The sequence below is a fragment of the Enoplosus armatus genome, chromosome 15 (assembly GCF_043641665.1).
Source record: "Enoplosus armatus isolate fEnoArm2 chromosome 15, fEnoArm2.hap1, whole genome shotgun sequence".
In the NCBI taxonomy this organism is placed as follows: domain Eukaryota; kingdom Metazoa; phylum Chordata; class Actinopteri; order Centrarchiformes; family Enoplosidae; genus Enoplosus; species Enoplosus armatus.
The window spans coordinates 13,259,078-13,278,755 of record NC_092194.1 but is presented as its reverse complement, the minus strand read 5'-3'; the positions used below and the strand labels follow the sequence as shown (position 1 = coordinate 13,278,755).

The 19,678-nt window shown below is 42.7% G+C and overlaps 1 protein-coding gene across 1 annotated transcript in view; it reads left to right on the top strand.

Moving 5' to 3' along the window:
- The window catches only part of pacrg (PARK2 co-regulated), a 119,089-nt gene that overhangs the window by 3,592 nt on the left and 95,819 nt on the right, over positions 1-19,678 (top strand). The window contains exon 2 of the mRNA XM_070920893.1: positions 14,537-14,671. Within this exon, the coding sequence (XP_070776994.1) occupies positions 14,537-14,671 (135 nt within the window). The remainder of the gene's footprint in view (positions 1-14,536; positions 14,672-19,678) is intronic.

Sequence of the window (19,678 nt, the reverse complement as noted above, 5' to 3'; positions counted from 1 at the left end):
TGACACAGATAACCAATCAATAGTGAGTGACCCGCAGGTATCATTTTCAGTTGACATGGACATGGTAGTAACGGCTGCTAAGAGCAGTTAACTTAATGGCTTTCACATCAATCAAAAAAAAAAAAAGGTGCTTGAAAAGTTTATTTTTCTATTTCTGTAAGTCAACTTACAGTACCTTGTAGAGCTGTATCGATCTCATCCACGTTTGTCACATTGTGGCCATTTTTGATGAATGTTGCTAGGTAGCTAGCTATTTAGTTTTTAGATATTCCACCTAGAAGGTGCTGATTTCTGGACTGTTTCTCCAACAGGTGGAAACAGACGTTTGGCACGACACCAGTCGTATTTGAGGTGTGGGACCAGGCTAGCTTATTCCATCTCTCTGATTAAACACCTACCGAAAAGTAAAAACACTTGATCAATACATATTGAGCTCACTTGGGATCAGTCATGTAGATAGGGTACAATTGATTTATAGACTCTTGAAGATGTGGAATATGTGATCTTAGATCATCATCATGCCCTGTAATTGATTTATGGAGTCTGTAATTTGTTGGATGTTTGCTACAACACATCCTGTAATGCTTCCTCTTTTGTGCACTGCTACACTTTACCGAAGACTGTCTCTGTGGATATTTTCAAGGTCTTAAGTGTCATGAAGTATTTTCTTTCAGGAAATTCTCCTTTATGAAAAGACATGAAAGACAGGATAAAAGTTCCAAATGTCTCTACACTCTCTTGTGTCCCACACTACAACATAACACACACGTGAGAACATGGACGTGATCCTCTTTAAGACAGTGTATTGCACAGTTCACCCGAGAGGGCAAATCGATACAAACTACACCTGATCCCAACCTCAACTTTTGTGTGGCGTGGGTCTGCAGATTGCTGAGCCGATAGACTGCTTTTATACCAAGCACATCTCATTTACTGTTTGCTTGGCCTCTGGGATAAAAATTGAGCTAGCAAACACCGTCCCCAAGTCTGCTACAACCCGCCGACCCCCTTTCTCCCCCCAGCCCCACTGTCATCCCTGGCTCACCCCACTAACCCCAGGGGACAGATGGAGACTCCATGCTAGCAAACGTGACCTCCATATCTTATTCCATTCCTCCCCCACAGCATCATCATTATGTACCTGAGCAGATGTCTCAGCCCCCTATGCTGTCTCCCTCTCTGTCTTTATCTTTCTCTCTCCCTCTCTCTCTCTCTCTCTCTCTCTCTCTCTCTCTCTCTCTCTGTCTTTATCTCTCTCTCTGTCTTTATCTCTCTATTTCTTTCTTTGCAGAACCTTCATTCAACCAGGCAGGTCCCTGCATTTTACACTGAGAAACAAAGGGTTTTATATACAATTACTGTTAAAACTAAATCAGCATTATAGTAATAACCAAATAATACGATCGAACAGAACAAAGATGCATTTTAATGTTGAATTGATTTATTTAATTAGTATGGTATTGTAATTTTTCCCTCAGTGGATAGTAGAGAACCATGTTTTGTTAAGATTGTGTCAGAGATGTGTTGATTCACATTTCAGCTATTTGCCTTTGACGCTACAACCTCTGAGTGTCATCTTAATAAATAAAACCATCTGATCAAATTAAACAAGTGACAGTTCAGAATTAATCCTTGATTAGGGTTTAAATTAGTCTCAAATTTCAGTGCAACCTGATTAAATGTAAACTTGCTTTAAATTGCAATATAGTTAAAACGCTGTCTTAAAATTTAATTAGGTTCAGAATGAATCCAGACTTAAAAATGTGTCCAACAGTCTCATGTGATCAGTTAAAGCTTGATTTAAAATTATGAAATTGTTTGTTTGGGTTGGAGAAATCATAACAAACAGAACATAAACACAGAAAGGATAAAAAGGCCACAAGTTTGAGACAGATATAAGCGCATTGTCAGTTGTATGAATAGCAGGCAATTGTTGACCAAGATTGAATCCTTGAAAGCTTTTATGGAGATTAATCTGTCTATTTATTATTTTCACTCACAGTCAAAACCATTCTTCTCCATTGCTCCAAACTCATTCACCTGACACAGGAGCTCATAACGTGCCCACTGTGATACATAAATTGACCATGAAGCCGGTTGGGGTATTTTGTGTCTGTGTTGTGTGTGAAGCATGTAAAGGCAATGCAAGTAAAGGCAAATTGAGCAAGCTTCCACTGTTGGATGCCATGCTGAAGATTCCCTCACCCGTCTGCTCGCCTGCCTCACTTGAACTGCCTCATGGAAGTGTTTTCTAAACCAGTGGTGCTTGTAGACACACAAACCCTCGCACACTAAAACTATTTTTCTGCATCCATCTTTCATTCCCTCTGCTCCTGCACGCTCATCTTATCAGCACCAGAAGCCTGTAGTCCATTCCGGTAAGCAGCTGGGTTATGTGAGGAAGAATTGAGTCATGGTAAAACAGGTTAAATTGGCAATGGGCTCTGGAGGCCTGCTGGTGTTTCCATTACTATCGATCAACCACGGAGCCTAAAGGCCTTGAGTGGACGGAGCATTGGCTGACTTGGAAATCTTACAGTTTCCCCAATAACTTTTGACTTTGCTGACTTTGGCTGCCTTGCTCCTTACTTTAAAAGCAGTGGGAAAGGACTGACCCAAATAGAAGCATGGTCTCAACATTGTTTAAAGATGTTTTTTTATCCATGAAATGTTGCTACTTAAAAGTGACAATTAACGAGAAGCGAAGCCTGTGAAATGCCATTTCTTTTGAGACTTTACTTTGATCCACTAGAAACCAAAATTTGAAATCTACGCTTCAACTACGGATGAATTTGGCAGAATTTACAAGAAGTAGTTTCTGTGCCCCATGCTCCTCTCACCAGGTATCAACCGATAGATTAGGTCATAATTGATGGCGTGCTATCTGAAGTGCATGACTGCTGAAATGTCTGTGACCTTTTCCGTGGTTGAGGAAAACACCATCTGGAAACTTCAGTCAGATATGGAGAACTACTTCCACAGCATTCTTTCATGACCTTATAGGAAGTGCTCGGCTGATTATGTCTATTATGTTTGCTTTCCTCAGAGCCTAGTTGACAATTACATTGGCCTCTGTGTTTGTTATGTTCTCCTTCAAGCCCTTGTAGCCTGCATTCTAATTATATGGCTTTTGATGGAGAATGTTTATTGCTCCTTGCAGGGCCTCCATTTTCTGCTCTAGAGTTAATTATCCCTATGTCATGTGATAACCAATGCAGAGGACATCTAGACCTATCCCTCATCTATGAGCAGTGTCCTCCTTGTATCAAAAGCAAGAATGCAGGGCCGTCGGATGAATTAGGTGCTTGTTTTCACGTAGTCTCAGTCGTATTAAAAGCACAGATGAATATGAGGACATCATTTGATGTTGCTATATTAAACATAACCTAACACACATACACACACAAACACAGTGGCTGACACAGGTTATTTCGTCCATTACACACCAAGTTTCCTGTAAATGATTTGGGATTACCATAAAATCAATTTGCTGAATAGGATGGCTGTTAATGATGTGTTATCCAGCTTTAATGGGCTTGGTAACGGCTTGATGACTTAATGTAACACCATTTAGTTTTACTAACTTTCAAGCTCACAGTATTTTCTCTAATTTCATTGATGTATACCACCAATATCATGCAAGACTGTTTCACAAACAGAAATGTAGAATAAAAAGTATTATTTTGCCAGCCTACTTTTCATATAGGGATAAACACATTACATTCTAATGCGCCTGCAAATGTATCAGACAATAAAAAGAACAGCTCTTAATGTAGCAAGACAGTTAATTCATATAGCACCTTTCACAGACACCAGTCACAAAGTGCTTCACAGTTAAAGAAATAAAATCAACATAGTGAGAGTAATTAATATAACCTTTCATTGAAACATACAATACGGTAGATATTTACAATAAAATGTGGGGTTGAAAATGCTGAAAAATAAAGAATCATCAGCACTAAAACAGTTAATTTAAGCCCTCATTAAAGCGTTTAATGTATTGTTTTTGGTAACGAATTGGACACACTATAACAAGTAAGTAAACAACAGACAAAATGTCCTAAACACTGCTATATGATGGGTTGAATTCCATTCAGAAGGACTTGTTTACCTGGTGTATATGTCCATTATATCACTGCTGGTTATTTTCAATTTCTGACTTTTCATCTTTGTTGAGGCGATTTGTCTGTATTTTGTCAGGATTTCATAACCTGTTCCTCTTGACATATTAAGCAATTTAGAACTCACTATTAAAGTGCTGATAGGCAGACCTCTTTTATTGCTGACAAATGCAGCTAATTGGCATTTAAGCTACTGTAATCTCTTTTCTTTTTAATTGTAATTCAATTACTTCCAAGTTAAGTCAAAGTGTTAATGTACTTATGACACATGCTGAGCTTATGTCCACACTCCGGACATAGAAGTCAGCAAAACTTAAACCTAAATGAGGCTCTGCTTAATTGTATTAAACTGACAGGACATTAGCCATTTATTCACCCATCCTCCATCATTATCACTCACCACACTGACTTGTCCTTGCTAGAGGGGAATAGACCCTTCTTAGTGTTCTAATCTGCCGGAGTTAGGCATGTGTTAAACACTTCACAACAGGGTCATATGTGGCAGCTCACATACTGCCTACATCAACATAATAGGAACCAGTAGCAGAAAAATCAATGTATCTGACAAAGTGTTATTCCATTCCAATAATGGCAAATGGTGGCCTTTGTTTCGCTACCCCCCACTTTGAAAATCTTTTAGAATCACCATCGATGCAATAACATTGGCCTGACCTTTTGAATTTTGCTGACCAGCGCAGAGACCAAAATGGGCTGTATGTCTGTAATCCCTCAAGGACACCATGCATTAGTGAGACATAGCAAATGCTACTTTATAATAAATGTTAGAAAGCTTGCATGTTGCAATACAAACAAGGTTTCTGTCAGAATACTTATTAGGGGAATATTCTCTCTAAAGAGAAGAGGGATGGGAGGGCAGAGCAAAAGTGCAGTAGTGCCACCATCTTGCACACTGAATGCAGTTTAAAACGCACAGCAGCCAGCTTCATAGATGGTGCTCCAGGGCTGTGGTGTTCTTCACCCAGTGCCAAGAAAGTAAACCTGCAAACCCTTTGAGATTTGCAGTAGTGTGTACGTTCCCTTCAGAATTCCACTGAGGATTACTCTGCTATTTAGCTCATGCCTTGCATCCAGCTGAGTCAAAGTGCTCCCAGTCGAAGGTACGCTGGAGGCAACGGCTCTGCTGCAGCAAGCGGGAGAAGGCAGGGAAAGGGAAGAGCTGGAAGGCAAAAGTACTCCGACACTGTCAGAAATGATCCACATCACTACCTGGCACCCCTCTGCTCCAGCCACCTCTGCTCATTACCCTCGCCATCCGGAAACACCGAGCAAATTCTACTAACGAGTGTTTGACCAACACGCCGTGCTGTTGCAGAGGGAGACAGGCAACCTGTTCATGACTCATTCTCTTTCTCTCTCTCTCTCTCTGTCTCTCTCTCTCTCTCTCTGTCTCTCGCTACCTCTCTTCTACTTTTTTTTCACTGTCTTTTCCCCTCCCTCCCTCCCACTCCCTTAAGACAGAGGAGAACAAAGTGAGAGACAGAAGAAAAGCAATATAACCTCTTGGCCCTTATCTGCGGAGCACACCAGAGCATGTCTGGCCTCAGATGCGGCTTTGCCTGTCCTTTGAAGGCCCTCATCTCCCTTTGATTTCAGCCAAATGGTTCAGCACAGTGACAGATGCTCAACTTTCCATCTGTCACTCTGACACCCATCTCTTTAGTGTTGGTGAATCTAACTGACTTTGTTTGGACTGTCTGTCTGGCTGTCTGAGTAAGGTTGTGACATGGATGCTGATGTGAGTGCTAATGTAAGAGATTGTGACTTTTAGACCTTTAGTTGAGGCAGATAAAAGAAAACTCTCCGCCACTTTTTTTTTTAAGGTTGTCTGTACTGTCTTGGCTGCATTTTACATTAACATTTCAGACATTAAGTTGATGCTCTGATATTGGGTGATTTAATGAGGAGTCTAAGGGTCATCATCACATTACCTTGACAACATTCCTCTGAGATGGGCCACAAAAAGACATAAAAATTCAAGCCAAGGAGAGTCGTAGAAGGCAGCCTTTTTATGAGAGGAAATTAGAGTGAGTAGAGGGGAAAGATATTGGAGAGCGAATATGATTCAGGGGGGAGAGGATGACGTAGCACACCACTTAAATAGATGAGTGTTCATCTTATGATTGAAGATGAATGGGGTTTTGCTGCTTAGAATGAACTTGGGAGGTCATAGCTAACTCTTACAATAAACAGTAATATACTCTTTTTAATAATTACTTCGCTGTGATCTGTTTTCAAGATCTTTTACATCAACTATAAGCAATATCATTGGTGTCTGACTGTGAGACGGAAGTCACACTACCTGGCTGTTATTGTAGCAAGCCCCTGATCCACTGCTGCTCATTCACGTAGCTTTGATTTATGCTCGTCTTGAGAGGCGTGGGATAGAGGAGGTGGCACAGAGAGACTCATACTAATAGCCTAGACACCTGTTTCACTGTCAGAGCATCAGCAACCTGCAATGCAGAGCAAGAGGTGTAAAAATGGAGATGATGATATATATGGATGGATAGGTGAATGATTGTAAGAGCAGGGATTAATGAAACTGAGGGAGATCTATATGACTTTCATATGAATCCTGCACTCTGAATAAAAGCCAAGGGTGGCTGGCACAAAGTGCATGTCTTTGCTTTAGCTCCTGTTGCATTTGTTTGTTTATTTGTGTGACTGTGTGCATGTGTGTGTCTTTTGTGTGAGTGCCTCCCTGCAGCTCAGCTAAAAGTGACGCCTCTCTGTCTGAGAGGGCTGCTGCAGCAAGCACAGCGTGAGATTTGAGGTGTTGGAGAAGTTGCCTTTTTTCAAGGCATCCGGAGAGTGAAAATTCAGGCTAATCCGAAGGGTGGACAATCATTCATAGCATTATCCTCACAGGAGGTCTCAATAACAGACCTCTGTTCCATATATCACTCACTGTTTCCTGTAGCAACCTCTTCTGGGAGCCCCTTTCCCCTCTTAGTTTGTGGAATAAACAAATTTTGGATTAAGAAAGCAATTTATGTTACATTCAATTAAGTAAAGGAAATAGACAGGGAGTAGATAAAGTGTATGTGTGTGTTTGCATACTTAGTTTCCGGTAAATTACTGAGATAACCTTTCAGGCACGGCTAGCTAAATGTTACTAGGTCCTGAGGTTGGAAATTGGCGGTACAGATTTCCCTAAATATCGATCCCTGCTCCCATTCACACATGACCCCATGCAATCTCTGTCTATCCATGAAATCTTCCTGTGTGAAAGGGGCTATGGGTATCTACTAGCTGTGATGTAGTGTGCTTTCCCCCCATTTAATTTATGGAAAGGTCAAATTTCCTGGCTTTGGTCTCTGCATGGTGTCTCTGTAAGCAAACCTCCAGCATCATTTTTAACAGACGGCCTTACAGGCAGCAAGACTGATTTCCAGGAATAGAAAGTCACACTGGGCATGTGATAAGACCAGGGGCCTGGGGTTCATTTTGAAATACATACTAATCACCTAGATAATGTTCTTCACTGTTAAACAATATTCCCACATCAGAGGTAGAACCTGTATCTCTTGCCATGTGCGGTCTGCTTATCTCCCCATGCCTCCCTCCACTCCTCAGGGATCTGTCAGTGTTGGGCTACCTATGACACTTGTGAATGTGTGTGTGTGTGGCTGTGGGGGTGGCTGATCAGACTGACCTGCTCTCTCCTCTCTCATCTCTGCTGCTGTCTGTCGGTGACTCTGTGGTGAAATTGGTGGCCTCCTGCTGCTGTGGGTGTGTCTCTCTCCTATTCCTCTCCCTGTGGGCCTGTTGCTGCCAAATCAAACCTTCCACAGCTCCCAGTGAAGCTTCCTCACTAAAGTGTTTGGTCACAGCTACATTCACCTGCTTGCCTGTCTCACTGTCTATCTATCTACCCATCTCCTTGCCTGGTTCCAGCCCGCTTGCCCATCTCAGCCTCCCCCTGTCTGGCTGTTTATTTCTATGACTGCCTCCTTATCTGCTTAGTTGACTGTCTCCTTGCTACCTGCAAACCAAACTTAGGTTTTAACTTTGGGATGAGTCATGCAGCTATTCTGAGCTATGGCCAGCACTCCATAACCACTCTAAAACAAAGAGCGTTGTTACTGACTTCAGGAACATTAATTATATGAGGTGGTTATCAGTCCGCCATAAATTAAATGCAGTTATGAGGATGTTTATTGACAAGAAGCTACTTATTTGATGACCAAAATTGGGAGGACAGTTAAATTCTTCTTTCTCAGCAGCAGAAGTGGCAACTGCAGCAGGTCAGGGATGTAGTTTTCCTTCTGTGTCTCATTAATTTCATGTCCCAGCGCAGTGTTTTAATACCTTCAGGTGTCGTCACTGATTGGGGCTGTAAAGACAAAGCATTGGATCAGTGCGTGCCCCACTCTCTTAACAGCCAGGACTAGAAAGTGTGCTTCGTTCCCTTTGCTGGCACACAATCAAATACATGCATACAAAAATGTACACACACAAATTAAACAGTGGTCAGAGATGTTGCTGCGCAAATATGTTTCTTGTGGCCATGTATTACATTGTGTTGTGGTAAACAATTGAAAAAAGTTAGTTCTATCTAACAAGGCATCAAGTCAAATTGTAAAATTTCAAACTAGTGCTGAAATGATTATTCAATTGGTGATAAGTAAATTCATTATAATAAGAATACACGACAAGTTATGAGGGTTTAACACAGTCTGCACATGCATGGTCTACTGTATACATGTGTGTTTACATGGCTTGTATCAGTGTAGGTGCACATTGAAAGTGCATCTTGGTTTCTTTTAAGTTTAGCCTCATGGGCTCAGTGCATGTGGTTTTATGTTCACTTAACAAGTAGTAAGAGCTACTATATTCTGCCTTTGCCATGCAGGCTGATTTACTCTGAGCCATCATCTCAACTGTGGTTTGGTGATATGAATCAGCCAATAGGGCTCTGTAAGCACAAGGCTGCCCTGCTGCCTGGCTGATAAGTGGGCCACACAGAGAAGATGGAAAATACTCAAGGCATTCTCACTCCCTCTCTCTCCCTCGTTCTGTCTTGCTCACTCACTTTTTCTCGCTCACACAGAGCCTCTTTCACTTCCACTCCTCCCCTCACACTCCTACCTCCAACTCTTTCTTTCACATCCCGTTAACGTCTCCCTGTGTCTATGCTGTTCTTTTAAGTGATGGGGTTAAACTAGAGGAGACAGAAAACAGTGGGGCGCTCTTCAATGCTTGAAGCTTCTTTTTGAAGTTCTTCTTTAAAGTTATCCCTCTTGTGCTCAGTTCAATGAATAGGTGGCTGTCACCTGTTTCATCCGTGTGTCTTTGTAGTGATACAAGGTGTGTAGCGTTGTCTTTGCCTAGCTGTGTCGTCATTTTTCATTACAAACATCCCTGCCCTTGTGCCTGTGTGCATAGTACAGTTGATGCAAAAGCCTCTGACACAGTGACAATTGTAAAGCACACCTCTATGGTCCTATGAGCTCTGAACAAAAGACTCTGTTACCTTTCATCAGTCTGTGGTTTCCCAGTCCAGTGAGAGCTCTTTACTCATTTGTTCTCATCCGACCTTGTCTCTCACAACAAGGCTAATTTCTGCACATAATGAAACTCACTCGCAGACTGATTGCACTTCTTGCTGTTTGGTCATGAGAAATTAATGGAGTGCTGCACAAATATTGCAGATTTATTCTTCTGAAAGGAATCAGCCTCCCACCAGTCTGTGTTTTGCCCCGCAGAGGGAATGAGTAAGCAAAAATATCCCGTCGAATGATTGTTTGACCATATAGCAGAGATTCCCTAACAGCCTAAATACCTCCATTATTTTGTCTGTGTCTTGTTCATTTAAACCCAGTTTGAGAATAAAGCATATATCTATGGCCCAGCCTGTATCCCTGGTGGCCAGCGGGCAGGCAGCTGGCTGAGCTATGGCGGAAAATGCCCTGTAAATAAAGAGAGCTAATTTTGTTGCCTGTCGCAGCGATGTGCAAGCTGACCTTATCATGAGAGCCTTGGCCTGTCTATTCCATCCTCTGTGACTCACCCACCCTGCTCCCTCCCTCAGGAAAGACGGCCTCCTGTACGGAGCTAGATTTCAATAACCTCTCAACCGAGAACAGCAGTGAAATGCAGAGAGAGCGAGCGAGCGAGCGGGTGCCTACCCCCTTTGCTGCCTCAGTAAACAGGTGATGCAATGCACCTATGTGCAGGGGCACTCTTGTTCCCTGACAAATACAATGCAACAAAATGCATTTTTGCCCTGACAGACAAGAGGCAGAAGGGTGATAGGAGATGGATAGAAATGAAGAGAGATCAACAAGGGCCTCATTTGAGAAAGTGCAGTGTGATGGCAATGCAGGGTTGACAATGAATTGACAGCCCTTCACCAGACATCTATCAGAGGTATTCAGAGGTGTTTTGGTGTGGTGGTATGGAGGCAGAGAGATGGAGCGATGAGAGAGACGAGAGAGAGAGAGCGCTGGAGCTGGAGGCCCAGGCACAGTGATGGATCACCTACATGCTGCAGCAGCCCCGCCATGCTGAACTCACCCTCAGAATTGATGAGCCACACCTCTTGTCTCCCTTTCTACCTCTTCCTGTCATATCCTCTATTCCTCCATCACCCTCCCCCATTCTCCATCTCTATCTCTTGATTTCGTCACTCTCTTTCTCCGTTCTTTCTTGTTCCATTTCTTTCCAAATTCTTCATGTCTCTGTCTCTCTCTGGCCTATCTCACCCTCCACCTCAGCCTCTCTCTTAATTTCTTTTTTCCCCATTTTTTCCTTGTGCCTTTTGACGACCCCACCCACTCTGTGTGTCAAAATCAGGCAAGAGAGCCATGGAAGTGCCATACTAATAAGGTTAGAGGGAGCATCTTTGTTTCTCAGGGTGACACCTTTATAAATGACAGGAGCACGAGGCCCTGCCGGTGCTCAATCACCTCTGCAGGGGCTTGCCCATGGGGAGCTCAGCATGTGTGGTGTGTGAGCGAGTGTGTGCGTGCATGTCTGTGTGCTACTGCCTCTGTGGGTCTTGCAGCAGCCAGGTTTATGGTGGAGCTAGTTGGTGTGGACAACAGCATTAGGGAAGAAACGGATCTGGAGGCAGAGTGAAGGCGAAGGAGAGAAATGACAGCCTGGAGCTCATCTGACCAGTACTGCCTTGTTATGACTCCCTGATGTGTGCACCAGGGGCACACAAAACAGACACTTCCTCCCTTTATTGCCTTACACCACCTCTATCTCTGTTCGGTAGTCTGTCGCCTCATAGGCGCGCTTTATGGCCTCCACTGAGGGGGGGATGTTGTCTGCTTGTATAGGTCTATGTTATAGGCTCCTTTATTCTGTCTTTTTCACTGTCTGTGTTTGTGTTTATGCCAGTGTTGTAGAACAGGCATGAATTTTGGATACAGAGGGGTATGCCGCGCTGCATTGGGCTGTTCTTACCACTTCATAACATAACAGCACCACCACCTTTGTGGCTACTCACACCAACTAACAGACATGATTCAAATGTGTTTGGGAGACATGCAGAGCTAAGAATGATGTGACAGGCTGGCTAACAGTACAACGGAATCAGCAGCAATTGTTGTTGTCAGCACAGCTAGTCTAAATTGAGTTAACACAAATGCGTGCTCACCCATGTATGACAGAACTTAGGGACATTATTGCTCACAACATGGACACTGTGTGCTTCCTATCTGCTATCTGCTGTATCCTGAGATGCTTGCCATGCCCTGTCCATAAGCTTGTGTGGTTTCTCAGAAGGCTACAAAACAGAAGAAACAAACTCTCTCTTTTTGTTAAGCCGCTCTAAGACAAACTAGGTTAGTGGCTATGGCTATTACTTTGGGATTCAGTGATAGTGGTGTTTCTCTTGGCATGAGGAAGCTTTAGACCCGAATGTCATGAATGGCAGAACAGGAGCAGGCGGATCATTGGAATGGCATCAGGAAGCCAGCGGGTGATAATCTCCCAACAACGCTATTCCTATTACAGTTCTGCTTAAGCTGCGAGGAACAGCGGAGGAAAGTGCTTCTATGTTTGGCTTTGGCTTGTGTGCAGAGCCACAGAAAATATACCTTTGTACATGCATGTACTATATATGTACCTTCCTAGCTGTTGGTGCGTGTTGCCTGCCAGTGATGATAATTAGAGAGAAAACAAGGAAATGGCTGTGAAGCTTGCAACACCTCAGTAATGAACACAGGCCATGGAAGTGACTGCAGCGTCATCATTCTTGACCATAAAAGCTGCTCAGCCAGTCAATGCAGTCTGGGTTCATTCTCTCCTTGCTACCCAGTCTGAGCTATTTTTAGCCTCCCTGTGCAGCGTGGCTCAACCGCCGTCGTACCTACCTGGATATGAGGGCTTTGTCACTCCTGCAGGCTGGAGCAGCACTGATCTTGCAAGCTTTACAGCTTCCTATTTCCACAGCTAGGGCTGCAAAACAACTCCTGCAGTGGACGGAATGAACAGAGACAGACAGAGAAAAGAGGGAAGACAAACAGATCATAGTGATGTATATTTCACAGTCTAAATGAAACAACAAAAGGCATTGCGTTCTTGTAGTAACTTATACTTTGCACTTGATGTGACAAGACAGAAACAGTATTCTAATGAGACGAGCTGACACTTAACTATTCATGACAATGCTAAGTTAAAACAATTCAAGCAATTATTGACTAACTGATTAAAATCAAATACAAGGAAAACTGGGAGCAATCTCTCATTTTCAGAAGTGCACTGTTTACAGGGTTTTACAAGCAATAAATGAACTTGACAATGAATTGTTTGTTACCATACATGATTTAACACACCATTGCAACTAAAATTGTGCGCAAAATAAAAGACGGGACTTCAAAGACAATAGGCATACATGTTTAGTTTGTTGTGATGGATTTCTTTTAGGCTAGTACAGTAGGCAATACTGAAAAGCGCCTTTCTTGTGTTTTACATGCATTGTTAGTCACAGACATTTTGTTAAGGTAGTCTTTCTCCTGCAGGTATACAAACCTGTGCCTATTAATTCAGCATAATATCATTCAGTATTCCCTGGCATGGTAAACAAATGCTCCCAACGAATTCATTTGAAATGACTGTGCTGCAATCCCACGGTGCATTAGGGCTGTTTGAATGCAGTGACTGCTTGGAGACACTCAGAGTCCCTCTTAATAGTTTCTCCTCTCTTCTTGTTTCTCTCGAGCCTAGCTATGCTGGCACCAGCTACACCACGTCACACGTGTAACTTAAACTTTGTTCCATGTTACATCATTCCTTAGTGGCAGTTTTACTGAGCTACATTTGTGGTCCTTGGCTTGTTTTTTATATCTTTTTTGTTTTTGAATTATGCAACTAACAGGCAACACTAGTGCATGATGTAACATAAAAAAACTAAACTGTCCTTGAGTGGGATCATAGTAATAGACTAAAACCTTTAAAATCCCTCAAGTTGCACACCAATCTTAGGAAGTCCTGCCAAAGATAACACATCCCAGTCTGCTCTGCCTGTGGGCTGCTGTGGCAAAATTCTGTTTCTCAATGGGTGGTAATCTGAGGATTAATGACAGCAACACATCTGCCAGTCATGTGGCAGCGCGACACAGATGGCAGGGGATGCACACAAGGGACACAGACAGGGAAAAGATTTGCTCCAACATTCTGTCATTCGTCCACTACAACATGCTGTTGCAAAGCTCTAATGTTTTCAATCAAATAAATTCCTCAAGTACATGAGTAGCTTCCCACTCCTTCACTTCCTTGATGGAGTGTGATTGTTTCTTTGCAGGTATTTTTGGATAATTGGTCCTTTCGAGGCTCCTATGTATCATTTTGTAACTCATCATCTTTTACCTTTCAACACGTTAAGAACAACATTTTTGTAGTTATAGTAACACCAATTTTTTGTCATATAGAAGACAGCAATAATATGATGCATTCTTTTTTTCTAATCTTAAAATCTTCACTCTCTCTCCTTTATACTTCAATGTGTTGCATTGACTTACATCTGTTGTATGGCTACCACCACCAATGGCCCCCATAACAATAGCAGCAGACACTGTGGCTGATGTGATAGGAGTCCCATTGGCTTTCAGAGGCACAGTAATAGCACATATCCAATATGGAGGCAGAGAAAAGATAACAATGCCTCTGGCAGTGCCTCTGGCTACAGGGCCAACACACACTCAAACGCACACACAAGCGCACACTATCTGTGTTTTGCCTTCCTTAGAGGAGCAGGCACATGTGTCTCCCTGAATTACTTTTAAGGAAAGGCAGTGGGAGTGATTCTATTCTTGTAGGAGAAAACACAGTCGATTCTGATTTCATAAAACAACTCTCACTTGCTGTGTATGTCTCATTCTGCTTATTTCCCCCTTTACTCCTTAGTCTTCATTCCCATTTTCTCTTTTGTGTCTGACCAGGTGGTGGGTCCCCCGGCTGCAGGGGCTTTTCGGGAGCGCCCCTCCAAACCAACCACCTTTCGCAAGTTCTACGAGCGCGGAGAGTTCCCAATGGCGCTTGAGCATGACACCAAAGGAAACCGCATTGCGTGGAAGGTAGGTGCGCTGCCCTCTGGTAAGGATTGACTAATGCTTGTGGTTTTCACACACTATTAACAAAAAGGCAAGGGTGCTAAATTTGCCATCAGGGAACGTTGTATGTCAGAATGGGGAATGGGGGGGGAACTCTCAGTAACACTAAATGACCTTTAGTAGTAAATGCAAAGCTATTAAAAGCTTGCAAAGAAAAAACACCAATCAGGCCATGAAGAAAATATCTCTCAGAGAACACCCAAGAATTTTTTATTTACAATTACACACAACTCTGAAATACAGTAGTGCGAGTACACAATCTACTGTTTGAATCCTTGTTGTCAAGCAGCTGTTGTGGTTGAATTTGAAGACTTGACAGGTGCTATGCAAACATCATTTATCATCATCATTATCAACTTGGCTGAAGGTGATGATGACAATCTCTCACATATTCACAGGTCCAATGTGGGCTGTTTTCCTGTAGGAGGCAGTGTAGATTAGCTCACTTGAAGGCTCCACCTGTCTCACAGCACCAATCACAGAAACCATCAATCACAAACTCTGTAGGAACTCAGGGCAGTCGCAGCAAAACACAGGGAGTAATTGTATATGTATTTGTGTTTGCACTGTATGTGTGTGTGTTTCAACATGAAAGCCTCCACAGAGCCATTAGGCTCCTGACTGGCACAGTGTGTGTGGGATGGATGCTTTCTTCTAATCACCATGTTGCTTTATTTCAGCTCCTACTATGCTGCCAGCTATTCCATAACTTCACAACCGCCGTGCAGCAACCACTCTTAATGACATTTATTCATAGTAAGCAATGATAAATGAATCAAACAAATTATACCCTTTTCCTCCCTTTTTTCCTACTTCAAAGAGAGAATGAAGGGCGGGTGGGTGAGTGAGCTTTCTCGCTAGTTAGCTGTCTGTCTTCAGGTGAAAACACTGTAAAAGCTCTCTCTGTATGAATTATTAATGTAAAATGTTCAAATGAATCTTTGCATTTGCAAAAAATAATGGATTTCTTTTGTGCTCTGCCACTGAAAAAGCACTCAGCAAATGGGATGTGGTGTATGAAATTGTTGCTGTCATATCCAATGCAGCTGTTATGCTTATTGATTTTCCCCCAATACACATGCTGGTCATTTTCAAAATCCTCTGCAAAAGAAGAGTTTATAGCTTGTGTCTATGGAATGATTTTTATGAAGCGGTGTCTGTTTTAGTGGAGGATATACATTTTTCCTATATGATTAGTGCTTCCTTAAAATCAGGCTTTATCAGTTTTCTGTTTGTTGTAAAGCTGTCAAGGTAGAGTTGGGTGGCACTTGCTGTGTGCATCTGTTGTGTGGGTTTATATGTGGGTATAGTGTAACAGAGAGTGTAACCATGATCGGAGTAAGTGGAGAGGGGCTGCTGCGTGTTTGCACTGAGCTGCCCTCAGGGCACAGGTTCAAGACGGCAGCTCAGGATCAATCCCAGTCTGAGAGCTCAGCCCCCTAGCAAATAAAAAGTCTGGAGAAAGTAAGAAAGAGAGAGAGTCTTTCGGAAAGAAAAATAAATGGTGTGTTGATTTAGTTTGTGGGCTGAGTACTCAAGCATACACAGTGTGTGTGCATGGGTGTGTTTGTGTGTGTATGTGTGCCTACTGTATTTGTGTTTCAGTTTGACTGTCTGCATTGATGAGTATGTGTATTCAGGTCAGGAGTTCAGATTCCCTCCTACAAATGCTGTCTGTACATGTTTGTCTCTGCACAGCAGCAAACAAACAATGTGACCATGAAATAGACAAACAGGCCTGATTGAATGTCAGAACTGTGCTCTGTTGCACCTGCAACCATAATGCTGAGCACACCCTGAGTACACTTAAAGGGAAATTCTGGTATTTTTAAACCTGGGTCCTATTTTTGAAATTTTGGTGTCTTAATGAGTAATAGTTACCAAAAGTTTGGAATTAGTCCAGTAGATTGCCTCAGCCAGCAGCTGTGAACGTGCTGCAATAGCTGCAATGTAATCCTGGGGGGCAGTTGCGCCTGTGTAAAGTACATCTACTAAAAGTTTTTGTTTTTTTGTTCTTTAACAAAGGTCTATCTCTGTAGGGATCCCTTCCATAATGTTATCAGATACTTAGAATAACAATCTGAGCCTGTCACTGGCAAAAAAGTACTTTTAGTGTACGTACTTGGTTGCCCACAAGGATCACTTTAAAGCCATTGCAGCCCGTTCTCGGATGCTGGCAGAGGCAATCTACTGGACCAATTCCAAAACTTTACTAACTATCTATCATCACTATCATTTAGACACCACAATTAGTAAAATTTGTTAGCAAACACTTGCCCAACTTATTCCCACATCGAGCAGAAACAAAGCAAAATGTGTTTTGGAATCCTCTTTATTGCTACCTGTGAAATATAAGGCCAACATTCACTTGTGCTTTAGTTTTAGTTGGGCCCACTAACTCCTGAGAAATATATCTCAGTCTATTTGGCTCGCTAAATGCTTTCTATAAGAGTCCCTCAATAAATAAAGCTCTCCACCATTTCACGCTGGGCAGGCAGCGTAGAATTGGCTTATGTGAGCAGTCTTGCCTACAACTTGCATATAACTGTGTGAGTGTGGTGTTGACTCTCAGTGGGATCAGAAGATACCAACCAATTCATTTAACGGAGTAATTGAAATCAATGTTAATATCAAAAATATTGCATAATGGGGTTTTGTACATGATTAATTGTGGAAACAGAAAACATCAATTTCTAATTATCTGCAATTATGTGTGCAGCCCTAACCATATTTTATGGTTTCAAAACATCCTGTGTTTGGATACATTAGTGTTGGTGAAGGAGTCTCCTTATATTCGTTTTACTTTGGATGGCAATAAGTAGAGAGCTGGGACTAGTGTTACTGGATGAATATTCCTATCAATAGAATCAGCCTCTTCCTTTCTTAATAAAACACATATAAAGCGAGCCTTACCTGTTATGAAATGCTTTTCACCTTAAAAGAACATGGTCAGCTCTGTGGGTACAGTATGATCCTGCCTAAGCTTTGTGCTCTATCCTGCAACCTTACAGTATTTGTTGAATGTAGAAGTTACTGTTGAGGATGAAGAAATGTGTGAGGGCTAAATGACAAAGAATTATGACCCTGGGGACATGCAACTTTGTGTATTTGTGTGTGTGTGCTTGCATGCTGGTGTATGTGTGGTTTTAGAGTGTGTGTTTGAGCCTATATGTACAGGGGAAATGCAAGTGAACTAAATGTCAAGGGCAAGTTGAAAAAGGGAAGGTTGTATCTGAAAGGTAATTTGGCTCTCCAGAGGTAAAAGCCTCAGCTGTAATGGCGCGCTCAGGTAAAAGCTTTACACGTATGGGGAACATGTGCGGCAGATAGATAAGGGAGAGACGAACAAGTTCCTATCCCTGTCTATGTGGATCTGTGTTCCCGTGTGTTTGTGTTTGTGTGTGTGTGGGTGTGTGTGTGCATGAGCGTGTGTATGTTTGTGTACGTATTTGGCCCCTGCCATAACGTAGAAGCCAAAGGCCTGGAACAGCACCGTAATCTACTGCGATCCCCAGTGGCAAAAAGAGAGGGAAAGAGAGAGTAGGGGAGACAAAAAGAGGGAGACAGAGAGGGAACGAGACAGAGAGAGAGAGAGAGGGAGAGAGAGAGAGAGAGAGAGAGAGAGAGAGAGAGCTCCACAGGGACTCAGCAATCAGAAGACATGGCAGCCGCTTGGCTCTCAGTTATAATGGATGAGTTGAGGTCTTCCTGCATTCCCTGTGGGGCTTGGTTTGACTCTCCCATCTCTACCCTCTGCTGTGCTCTGCAGGCTTGCAGCCAAACATCATGGTACAGATGCATGCATACACACTCACCTCACATGTACAATTCACCTCCCAAACAGCCTTGTTTATTTCATTTCATTGATCGCGTATCTGTTTTATCTTGTCCCTTGATCTCCTGTTCAGCTCTGTGTCTCCTGTACGCTCCAGGTTGTTGTTTTGTCCTCTTTATAAATCCTGTCTGCCTTCCATGTTGCCCCCCCCCCCCCCCCCACTCCTGGCTCATGTTTTTTTATCTATTCCCCTTTGTCCTTTTATGGGGTCTGTCTGGGGGCAGAAGAAAAAAGCCATTTTATACAAATATCAATGCAAACCTGATTTCTGCACACCCTCCGCCACCACACCAGCCTCAGTCGGCAGAAGGGGCGCAGAGATGAGGGGGGGACAATCAATTAATCTGATCAAGCGCTTTAGGAAATGGAGAGCGTAAGCGCTCCTAGGGGACGGATATCCATCTCCTTGGGATGATTGAATTACGCACAGAGTGAGAGTTGGAGAGGAGGGAGGGCTGGAGAAATGAGGTGGTTAGGGTGACCGAGGATGAGGGAGCATGTGCTTGAGAAACGCAGTGGGAGTGTGTGCTTGATATGAGAGAATGAAAGATAGAGAGACAGAGTGAAATAGAGGAAGAGCAAAAGAGATGAGGTCATTGCAGAAACAGCAATGGAGAGGAGCCTTATTTCTCTACCTCCCTCCTTTTCAAACCATTTACATTTTTATGTGTCATACCTTATGGTTGATAACCCCTTCTTTTGACAGCTATATTACATGGCATGGGTACATCATTTTGCTTTGGAGTCAATTCACAGCTGAGTGCTGCTCTTTGACAAATTTGTCATCTTTTTAACAGTAAATCGTCTTACAGTATGCATATGGACCAGCAGTATGGAGGACTTTATGGCAATGGCCTATGGTACAATAATGGCTGCGTTGTCTCATATCTAAATTGAATTTGTTATAATATCATAGACTAAAGTGTATGATTGACAAAGGCTTACTGTAACATTGTGCCAGTATTATCTCCAGAAATTCTATACAGAGTGTCGACAGCTTAAAGTAACCCATCTAAGAACAGATACTGAAGCCAGCCAAAAGTACAGCAGCATAGCACATTCACAACAGCTGTTCCATAGAAATGCCTCAGTAAGTGAGCTCTCCCATTGTTTTATAAGTTGCACAATATGGTGCA